The 11937-nt window shown below is 44.1% G+C and overlaps 1 protein-coding gene across 1 annotated transcript; it reads left to right on the plus strand.

Moving 5' to 3' along the window:
- The first annotated feature begins 7017 nt into the window (after positions 1-7017).
- On the plus strand, positions 7018-11113 carry LOC143035659 (uncharacterized). Its single transcript, XM_076202526.1, has 7 exons — positions 7018-7168; positions 7266-7490; positions 7571-7908; positions 8026-8619; positions 8747-9801; positions 9848-10276; positions 11011-11113. The coding sequence occupies exons 1-7, from the start codon at positions 7018-7020 to the stop codon at positions 11111-11113; spliced, it is 2895 nt and encodes a 964-aa protein (XP_076058641.1).
- The last annotated feature ends 824 nt before the right edge of the window (positions 11114-11937 follow it).

Consider the following 11937-nt stretch of genomic DNA (forward strand, 5'->3'; position numbering starts at 1 on the left):
TGTCGATGTGTACCACTAATGAGTTGGAGGTCCGGTGGCCTTTGATGTAATTTTTATGTTCCATCGTCCGCTTGTGAATTCCTCTGCTAGTTTCGCCATAGTAACTAGCGGGGCAGCTTTTACAGGGAATTCTGTAAACTAAACAGTTATCTTCGTCTTTGATTTTGAACCAGAATTCCCTGTAAAGCTGCCCCGCTAGTTACTATAGCTACACTAGCAGAGTGTGTGTGTGCGTGTGTGCTTGTGTATGATTAACTATGGTCTTCCATCACATGTTGGATTCGTGATCTACAGCTATTACCCTCCCGAATGAACAGAGCAATGGGTAATGTTGTGACCTCACACACACACACACACACACACACACACACACACACACACACACACACACACACACACACACACACACACACACACACACACACACACACACACACACACACACACACACACACACACACACACACACACACACACACACACACACACACACACACACAACTCCTTGCCTACCTGAGTTGGGGTGCCTGCTCGCAGTGCAGCAATGCTGAAACTTTTTTAGCCCTGGGTGGGACTCGAACTCGGATCCCTGAATTAGCGGTCGAGAACGATACCACTGCGCCGTCGAACCGGTGTGTGTTTGTGTGTGTGTGTGTGTGTGTGTGTGTGTGTGTGTGTGTGTGTGTGTGTGTGTGTGTGTGTGTGTGTGTGTGTGTGTGTGTGTGTGTGTGTGTGTGTGTGTGTGTGTGTGTGTGTGTGTGTGTGTGTGTAACACATATTAATCCGCGAGATGGAAAACTTGGAAGAGGAAGACCAGACGGAAGGGGGAGAGATACGGTAGAGAAGTTTGCAGGAGTGACGTGGCAGGGGTTGCCGCAGTCGTCTGATTCATGAAATGGTATTAGAGAGGCCTTCGTTTAACAGTGGACTTAAAATGGATGATTAGTTGATTGTTTTATGAATGTATGTTTTCTACATTTACACACACACACACACACAAACACACACACACACACACACACACACACACACACACACACACATATACATATATATATATATATGTACATATATATATATATATATACATTTATATATATATATATATATATATATATATATATGCATGAGAAATCACATAAGCTCGTGATTCTAAATATGCGGAAAAACCACCGAGGAAAAAGAAAAACTGATGACCATGCGCTTTCGTCTATCCACACATCCTCCGGATATCCTGTGGATGTCTGAATAGACGAAAGCGCTTAGTCATCAGTCTATCTCTTTCCTTTGTGTTTTTCCGCATATATATGTATATATATATATTATATATATATATATATATATATATATATATATATAAACACCAACGGCGTTTTCCCTTTTACAAGGGAAGTGCCCAAATTCAACGGCATAAATCCATTCCCACCCTGTACTCCACTCCTATTCATCACTCCTCTCTTCCTCCTTCCTTGGCTCCTCCTGGATGACGGGTCATCCCTGCATCTCGCCCACTGCCCTGGGGCAGAAGCAGAAGCTGGGTCAGCACATCCACAGCAAGGACGCTTTTTTTTTTTTTTTTTTTTTTTATTCTGGCTGTATTGGTACAGTCTGACTGGGTGGGTGGGTCACCTAGGCCTTTATCTACATTCATGATTTTTAGTGTACTGTAATGTGTTTATTTTAGGTTTATTATGATTTGTGCTTTCGTGAACAGTTGGCTAACCTGGAGACAAGCGTATTTCCTATAGAGTAACGATTAACTTGAGATACTTATACCAATGTAGCTTGCATACTCTGTTTATACTGATATCCTTTGCTTTTACTACATTTAAGCTGGACAAATTTAGATTTAAAAAGGAAATAGGCAAGAATTAGTTTACTAATAGGGTGGTCAACGAATGGAATAAACTTAGTAACCATGTAGTGAGCGCTGAAAGTTGTTTTAAGAAACGGTTAGACAATTTTATGGATGGGGATGACAGGTGGTGATGGATACGGGGCTGCCTTGTGTAGGCCTTATGGTCTCTTGCAGTCTCTTTCATTCTTATGTTCTTATGTTATGTTCTTATATCCCTGAAGACGAACCCCGTACAGAGTTCGAAACGTAGAATTAAAATTAATCTCGAGTCCAGTGTTCGCTGTCTTCCAACAGGATCCCTGGATTCCAGCTCTTCACGAATATTGCATATATTCACGTATAGTGCATGTATATATGCCTGTATATTAACGCCCTAAATTATATATATGCATTGGTAAATGCTTACAATATATATTTATTCAATTTTGACGTTTTTCTTTCTTCCCTCGTCGTCGTTCTATTCGATGACGCCATTGTCAGTGGTCAAGTCAAATAGATCAGTGTTGGTAAAGCTGGCGGCACACTGAGCATTTCTCGCTAGCATGCTACCTGCTTATGCTACTCCGTTTTAAGTAGAAACGACGTCGGTTACGATCTTTTGTTTTTCAAGTTTCCGAATACTCTTGCATCATCTAGTGAGAAGCTGAATGACAAACTAGATAGAAATTAAACCTAAAATACGAATGCTAGACACATTGTTGAGACGTTCTCACGAAAGCCTAGAATACTGTAACCGAAGTCGTTTCTACTTAAGCGAAGTAGCGAAAGCAAGTAGCATGCTAGCCACCTTTACACCAAGGCACCTCCTCTTCCCTGACTTCCACATTTTTGTTAAGCTCTGCAATCGTCACTTCAACGGCGTCGTGGCCTTCTGCTGAGGCATTTAATTCGCTTCAAAGTTAGATCGTGTTGGATAAAGTCTTACGCTGTAAGTTGGAATGTCGACATTTTTTTCATTATTTGTTTGTCTACCTACTTGTGTGTTTACCTACTTCGTCTTTTTTTTTCATCCCGTTTTATTTTTTCATTTAATCTATTCATTATTTTATAATTATTATTATCGTTAACATTATATTATTATTGTTATTATAATTATCATTATATTATTATTATCATTATTGTTATTATTATTATTATTATTATTATTATTATTATTATTATTATTATTATTATTATTATTATTATTATTATTATTATTATTATTATTATTATTATTATTATTATTATTATTATTATTATTATAGTTATTATTATAATTATTATTATAATTATTATTATTATTATTATTATTATTATTATTATTATTATTATTATCATCATTATTATCATTATTATTATTATTATTATCATTATTATTATTATTATTATTATTATTATTATTATTATTATTATTATTATTATTATTATTATTATTATTATTATTATTATTATTATTTTTAGTAGTAGTAGTAGTAGTAGTAGTAGTAGTAGTAGTAGTAGTAGTAGTAGTAGTAGTAGTAGTAGTAGTAGTAGTAGTAGTAGTAGTAGTAGTAGTAGTAGTATCACTATTATTATTATTACTTTACCCTTAACAAGAATAGCTTGTCAATATTGATAACAATTAGTTTTCACTTGCTTACTGAGATGGTTGTATTATCTCGCCAATATTCAACGTTTCTATATTCGAGGACAATGTCGTGCACGAAAAGTGTAGTCATAGAGGTTGTATGCAGGCGACGCAGCACAAAGCAAAGACAAACCTCTTATTGCTGAACTGAACTTAGAGTTTGAACTTCTCTCTCAGTTGGAATGCTGAGGGAGTACGCCACACAGAGATGGAATTTGATTTTTTTTTTTTTTTTTGGGGGGGTAATTTGATTTTTAGGTGTTTTGGTAATCAAAGTTTATGTTCTTGTGATCTATTAGCCGTAACATTGCAATAAATAGAAATGTAGCAATTTGATTCTTTGGGGGGAGAATTTTATTTTTAGGTGTTTTGGTAATCAAAGTCTATGTTCTTGTGATCTATTAGCCGTAACATTGCAATGAATAGAAATGTAGCAATCACACATTTATTTCATTCATCTTTCTGTCTTCGATTTTCAAATTACCCCCGATTGCACTGCCAATTTGTTGCTCAGAACTTTAATTGTCTTTTGTTTATTCCATTTTTCTTTTCCATGGATGTCATGTTGTTTTGAAGTTTGTTTATGCCTATGATTTAGTAAACTTTAACTTTAAATTTTAAGGAGAAAATAAAAGTTTAAGAATTAAATCAAAGTATTGGTGTTATAAGCTTCTTCATCTGAAACGGAGTTAATTTTTTATAAATAAGAATTATATGTCACCACATGGAGGGGGGGGCATCAGGATTCTAGAAGTAATTAGGTGGGGTATGGCCAAAGAAGGTTAGGGAACACTGGTCTAGAACAGTAACGTGCACAGACATTGCAAGGGGGCAGGTGCTTTGGACAAGAAATTGATCACTTTACTCTTTTGTTTTATTCGTATTTGGCAACTATCCGGTAAGGTGCAACACCATTCCCCACATTATAAATTCTGAATGGTAAGAAAATGGAAAAAAGCCCGTGAGAAATAATTTTTCATTCATTATTATATATTTCTGTGAAGGGCAGCACCCCACCCACCCCACCTCTGCACGGGCCTGGTCTAGAAGTATTTCAAGTAAGACAGAAGTTTAAATTGTACTTCAATTCAGTAACTGGAAGTCTGCCTTTACCCTTTGCTGCGTTTCAATATGTTCTTACGCATAAGAAGATATCTAAAGAGGACAGCTGAGATGAGAAACGGTAAAAATTGAAATGAAGGTAAGTTTCAACTCATAAAATATAATTAAGTGTAACTCTAGTCCGTAGGGGCATAAGTAAAGTTCCTAAAGTATTGACTGAAATAATACTTATGGAACAGAGGTACTGTACTAATTCTATAGATGTTGGAGCTCTGAATATATTATATTATATTATATTATATTATATTATATTATATTATATTATATTATATTATATTATATTATATTTATTACATTATATTATATTATATCATATTATATTATATTATATTATATCATATTATACTAAATTACATTACAACCGCTTCACCTGGCCTGGCAAAAAGAAAACAAAAAATATCATAATATTGTTAACTTATTAGTAATGTTTTCGTGCCGCTACCAACCATCACCCACAAGCCATCATTATGATCATCCTCACATTTTCTCTTCTTTCCCTCACCCCTATTGCCACCCACAGCACCCCTGTTATGGAGTAAATACTCCACAGAGGATTTTGTAGGAAGCAATTTCATAGTCACCCCTTACAATTTGTTCATACTCTATGAAGGCTTTTAGGATTTTTTAGGATTTAGGAAAGAGAAAATGTTAAGGAGTAACGTTATTATTATACTCAAGTGGAACAGCGAAATATTTATTTTAGTAAAATAAAATCTTCTGAGGATAGTCAAAATGGTAAGAATAATATACGTAGTCTGTGGATTAATCGAGGTAAGTGTCAACCAATAATAAGAAAAATACATACATGTATATGCAGTGTCTAAACAGAAATGTGGGAGTACAACATTTGTAAATAACACAACTTGTGTGTTATTTACAAATGTTGTACTACTATATTTCCTGAAGAGGGCTACAGTTGGTAGCCGAAATAAAGAATCTTCTTTCTTTCAAAGTTTATTTTCTCCGACTGTGGGTTTCTTGTGTGTTATGGACGAAACGTCAGTGAATAAAACTCCAATTGTTCTCTGTGTTTAGCTCACCGTCTGTCTTTGTCTGTCTGTCTACCTGTCTACCCGTCGATCTATCTTTTATAGTTTACATTACTGGAACTATAGTTCAGCTTTCCTTGGCAAGAGTGCCACTGATCGTGAACAGGTATTCTCTTTGTCATTATACACACGCAGCGCCCGCCGAAGTTCGCACCAATTTGACGTCATTCTTTCTGGTCATTTCATATATCCATATGCGTCACGTGGCGTGAAACGTCACTCAAAGGTTATTAGCAATGTATTTTGTTCATTAAGATACTTCCACCAACGCTGGATATCGTGACTTGCTTTACCAATGGCCTGGGTCGAGATGCGAGAGTTCCTCTATGACAGTGCTGGCTTCTGTTTTCCACTTAGTAGTTGAACAGTCCTTCGCCTTTTGTGTTCAGTTCATCAGTGTCAAGGGGTTTCCAAGTTAAAACTATTCTCGTTGTTGAAGACCTTATATTTGCATATATCTACTATATAAAAGTCAATGTATGTGTGTTTGTGTGTTACTTATCGACTCGAAAACTACTGAACAGATGTGTGCGTGTGTGTGTGCCTGTGTGCGTGTATGTGTATACATGCGGTATATACGTTATGCGTGTGTGCACTGCGGATTTTGCATTCTCGTCATCTGCGTCGTCGCTGTCCGCGGTCGAGCCAAGTAGACCTGTGCGCTCGGACCTCGGGACGATCGTGCCCGGCAGAAGCTATTTCGGCCGAGAAGACCGGGCACCCCTTCGGGCCTTTAGCGGCGACGACACGGGGACGACGACCTCTGGACATGACGAAACAAGAGCGAGGAAATGACTGGAGGAGGATAATATGTCTACTGAGTATGTAAGGTAGGCATCCTCCCTCCCTCGCAGAGAGGGTTCCTTAGACCCGGCGAAGCCAAGGGGACTTCGCCGGGACGAGGCTCGAGGGTCTGTGACCCTCCACGCTTGCGTAGTTATCGAAGGACTTGAAGGAACCGCTCGTCGTCGAAGATTTTGTTATAATTTGATTTACTCTTCAAGATCCCAAGGCCAAAGGAGCGATAGGACAACCGCGAAAAAATATTACCTGGCTAGTTCACACCGAAGCGTACTTAGCCACCCAGACCGACGTGCCGGACAACCAAGCCTTCGGAGCATACATCGCCGCGCTACCGACGGACGTCATTGCTCTTGTCCGTGACGTCGTCAGTTCACCACCGGCGGAAGATAAGTGTGAATCCCTCGAGACTGCCTTGAGGAAACTCTACGCCAGGTCCGATAACGAGCTGTACAAGGAGATCCAGCACAGCGAACTCGGAGACGACCGACCATCACAACTTCCGGAGAATTGCCACCCTTAACGCACGGGCAAAGGTGCAGTTGCCCAAGGAACTCCTCCGGTCATTACACCTCGCCAAGATGCCGGAAGCCCTCCAGTTACATCTGGAAGCCCTAGCCGCCGACAAGGACGACGACGCCTACTGCTCCATCGCTGACAGGATGTACCAGCGCTATAGGTCCTTACAAGCTACGACACACGCCACGCTCTCTGTAAGGAGTATCATTTACAGTAACGATGCTATACATAAGTGAAGTGCGCAGTGAGATACCAGATGCTAGTGATCACGGGATTCACGGTTACGACCCCCCAACCAGCTGTCCCTCAGACATTAGTGCAGTGAACGAAACCACGCTTTCATCATACAATGCCAAGGATCAAAGTGTGCAGCAGCTACGGCAGGAAATCACAGACATAAAAAAATTGCTGAGTCGGTTTTTGGACGAGAAGGAACGCCATCAAACACCACGAATCACCGTCCCGGGACAGGATAGTGGCCCCTGCTGGTACCATACCCGTTTCGGCAACAAGGCGCTCAAGTGCACACAGCCTTGTAGCTGGTCGGGAAACTCCAGACGCGGGGATCGTTAAGCACTCCCTCCCCCGCTAACCAAGCCCACACCCTCCTTTCAGTGCGCGATAGTCATACTGGGCTATCGTTCCTGGTGGACACTGGCTCAAGCATCAGCATCGTGCCTCCGACGGGAGACCCGAGCCAAGGTACAAGCCTTCCGTCGTGCGACCTGCTTGCGGCCATGGGTACACCTACCGCCACGTACGGCAGCCATTACAGCGTCCTGGACCTCCAGAATGGCAAGTTCCCTTGGACCTTCGTTATCGCAGATGTCCGTCAACCCATTCTTGGCTACGACTTCCCACAATACTACGAAATGGCAGTCAGCGCCAAGGATAACTGCTTGTACCATGGAACAAGACGCATACCAGGACCCACCACCAACGCCTCTTCTAAAGTATCTTACCTTCAGCCAGCTGGAGAATACGCACGCATCCTGCAAGATTTTCCTCAGGTGACGTCTCTATGTAAGGCCACCACTACCCGCCCCCACAACATTGTGCATCACATTTAGACAATCGGCCCGACGGTCTACAGCAAGCCTCGACGCCTCTCGCCAGAGAAGTTGGTAACCCCCAAACAAGAATTCCAAGACCTCCTTGACCAAGGCATCATCCGCCCATCGGAGAGTGCGTGGGCATCGCCACTCCGCAGGGTCCCTAAGCCACCTCCACCACCCAACCAGTGGCGGTTCTGCGGTGACTATCGCCAACTTAACCGCATCACCAAGGCCGACCGCTATCCCACCCCGCACTCCCAAAACTTCCACTTTAAGCTCTCCGGGAAGCAAGTCTTCTCCAAGATCGACCTGGTCAGGGCGTTCCACCAGATTCCTGTGGCACCAGAGGACATCCAGAAGACAGCAATCGTCACGCCGTTCGGTCTTTTCGAGTGGAAAATGATGTCGTTTGGCCTGCGTAATGCTGCCCAGACGTTCCTGCGGTTTATGGACCACGCCCTCAGAGACTTCAACTTCGTCATCGTCTACATCGATGATATATTGGTGGCCTGTGACAACCACGACCAACATCGCAAACACCTCCGCCTTCTCTTCCGCCGACTGCAAGATTATGGCCTCCGTATCCACCCGTCTAAGTGCCTCCTAGGAGTGTCATCGCTCGACTTCCTCGGACGTCGCATCTCAACAGCAGGCCTTCACCCTCTCCCTCAGAATGTGGACACCATCATAGACTTCCCACAGCCAACGTCCGTCAAGATGCTGCGCCAATTCCTAGGGATCGTCAGCTGCCAAACTCGCACCACTGAACGACCTCACCAAGAACCGTTCCAAGCGGTCGGTCGTACCCGTGAAGTGGTCTCCTGAAGCTACCCAAGCATTTGGGCAGGTCAAGGCTGCTATTGCACAGGCTGCCCGTTTGTCCTACCCAGTGGCCCACGCCCCCACCTTCCTTACCACCGATCCCTCCTCCACAGCGACAGGCGCAGTCCTCCAGCAGAGGGTCAACGGACAGCTCCAGCCGATTGCATTCTTCTCCCAACGACTGGATCCTTCCCAAATGCGCTATAGTGCATTCGACAGGGAGCTTCTGGCCATATTTTCAGCCGTGAAGCACTTCCTCTATTTCTTAGAAGGCCGGCCATTTACCATCCTCATCGACCACAAACCGCTCACCCATGCATTGGACAGGATCTCCGACCACCACTCACCAAGAGTCTCTTGGCAACTGTCATTCCTATCCCAATTTGATACATTGAGTACATCAAAGGAAAGGACAACCAAGTGGCTGACGCCTTGTCCAGAATTACCTCCAGCATCCTCCCCGATCACCACCACGTCGACTACGCCCGCATCGCCGCCTCCCAGGGTAACGACAAGGAACTCCGTCTCCTACGCCTGCATGACATCTCCCTGCAGCTCCGACAGCTCCCCAACACTCCTGTACCATTTTGGTGACACGTCTCTACAGGCAAACCCCGGCCGTAAGGATGTGTTCTCGGCATTCCGCGACCGCAGTCATCCTGGTATCCGGGCAATACAACGTCTCCTCACGGATCGGGTCGTCTGGCCAGGCATCAACAAAGACGTCAAGAGAATGGACCCGCACCGGTCTTCCTTGCCAGTCTTCAAAGGTCACGCGCCACGTCCACGCCCCACTCCAATGTTTGCCTACACCCACAGCACGCTTCCAATCAGTCCATGTGGATATTGTGGGCCCCCTTCCACTGTCCCGTGGCATGCGCTACCTGCTCACGTGCGTCGACAGGTGGCCGGAGGCGATCCCTCTCCCGGATACATCTACCGAGACAAGAGCCCGTGCTTTCCTCTCCGGTTGGGTATCCAGATTCGGCGCCCCCCACACCATTGTCACCGACAGGGGCTCCCAGTTCGAATCTGATCTATGGTCCAGAATACTCAAGTTCCTTGCGACCAACCGCAACCGGACTACCGCCTACCACCCTCAAGCCAATGGATTAGTAGAAAGATTCCACCGCCAGCTGAAGGATTCGCTCAAGGAACAGCAATCTTCATGCAACTGGGCTCACGCCCTCCCCCTGGTGCTCCTCTCCATTCGCAACACTTCCAATGTCGACAGTGACGTGTCTTCATCTCAGCTAGTGTACGCTGAAAACCTTCGCCTTCCTGGGGAGATTGCCACCCCAGCCGTTGGCGATCCCGATCATTACGCCCTCCTTCAGCTCAAGGAGACCTTCGCCAACACCCGCCCACCGCCACCTCGGACGCCACAATCAAAGCCAGTGCATGTTCCCCCGGTCCTCGCCGCTAGCGACTACGTTTTCCTCAGGTGGGACTCCAGACAAACCGCTCTCCAATGCCCGTACGATGGACCCTTCAAAGTCATCAGCAGATCGGCGAAACACTTCCTCATCCACCGAGGTGCTAAGCCAGATCGCATCTCTATCGACAGGCTTAAGCCAGCTTACCTCCCCCTTTCTTCCCCTACCAACGCTCCCCATCACCTCCAATTTCTCTTACAACATGGTCCTTACCCCATCCCCATCCACCACTGAGCAACGCCCCATATCGAGTGTTCCCCCCGAACCTCTAGACATCACCCCTCCCACGGGACCACTCGTCTCTTCAGGCCACCCCTTTCCACATGATTCCTCAACCCCACACAGCCAGGCTCAGTCAAGATTCCTCGCGGCAACCGCCCCCTCCATCACCCAGGCCAACCCTGCATCCCAGAAGAGGCTGGATGACCGCATTGTGAACAGCTGCCCAGGATGCATCACTTCACCCCATACCATACAACACATGATGGAAGACTGCATTATACACAATCATGCATGCAAACACAACATACACTCTATAAAGGATTTGTGGGAAAACCCAGTTTCGGCAGTGGCATTCCTTGGGGAGACGGGACTGCTCGGACAGACAGTCTAGGGAACGACAACAACAACAACCCTGCATCCCACCACCAGTGTTACCCCCAGCCCGCAAGACCCTACCTTCCCTCCAAACTCGCTCTCCCCTTCATTACAACCATTCTCACCTAACCGTATATTCCCACAGCTCCATGCCCAGCCAGACCACCCTCGCCAACACAGCGATCATGCCTCCAGCACGCTGCCGCAGCCTTCACCCACATCCAGGCCGTCCTCTCCGGAAATGCTAATACCCAATCAAATACTGGAGACCATAATCACGAAGAACCCACACTCGGAATAAAAGGAAACTTAGAAGAAAGTATAACTTCTATATTTTGGCTGATAGGTATAGCCCTCTTCAGGAAAGTACTTTCCTGAAGAGGGCTATAGCTATTAGCTGAAATATAGAATATATACTTTCTTCTAAGTTTCCTTTTATTCTGACTGTGGGTTCTTTGTGATCATAATTTACAAATGTGCTACTACATTTTGTCCAAGTGATTTGAGACCATGCTATACGTAGCTTATCAACAGAGCTCGCCTAGACACGTCCTTACACCACCACAACCTCATTAGACTTTTGTGTAAAAGGTTATTTTTTACAACTCTTTTGATCTCCCCATTGGTGTTTCTGACATAATCTAGCTCTATCTTCATCAACCTTCAAGTTTCACATCTGTACTAACATCTTTATGCTATGAAGCAGGCAGTTTTAATGACAGGGTACTTAACACATGCATCAGGTATTCAAATTTGCCAATGGGGACAATTTCAGCTTGTAAGACAGTAGTCCAGGAATCTTGTCATCACCTTCATTTGTAACATCTAGACCAGTGGTTCTTAACCTGTGGGGAATGACCGGTTTGTTTCTGGTGTCTTCTTCTTGTCACATTTCGTGAATTTGTAAATATACAAATTCAATTTTAACCCATGCAGTGTTTAGTAACTAAATACTGCATGGGTTAAAATCGAATTTGTCAAAGACCGATGCTGTGGTGGGAAATGGAGAGTTGGCTCACTAAAAAGTGGGGAATTAGAGAAAAAAGGTTAAGAACCCTGATCTAGACTGAAA

The sequence above is a fragment of the Oratosquilla oratoria genome, chromosome 19 (assembly GCF_046742065.1).
Source record: "Oratosquilla oratoria isolate Oo_2021 chromosome 19, ASM4674206v1, whole genome shotgun sequence".
NCBI classification, from domain to species: Eukaryota; Metazoa; Arthropoda; class Malacostraca; order Stomatopoda; family Squillidae; genus Oratosquilla; species Oratosquilla oratoria.

Coding starts and splice junctions, on each gene's coding strand:
- LOC143035659 (XM_076202526.1), top strand. CDS start 7,018: ATGCCGGAAGCCCTCCAGTTACATCTGGAAGCCCTAGCCGCCGACAAG. Junction 7,909..8,025: donor CCACCAACGCCTCTTCTAAA/GTATCTTACCTT, acceptor CATCACATTTAG/ACAATCGGCCCGACGGTCTA. Junction 10,277..11,010: donor AGCGACTACGTTTTCCTCAG/GTGGGACTCCAG, acceptor ATATTCCCACAG/CTCCATGCCCAGCCAGACCA.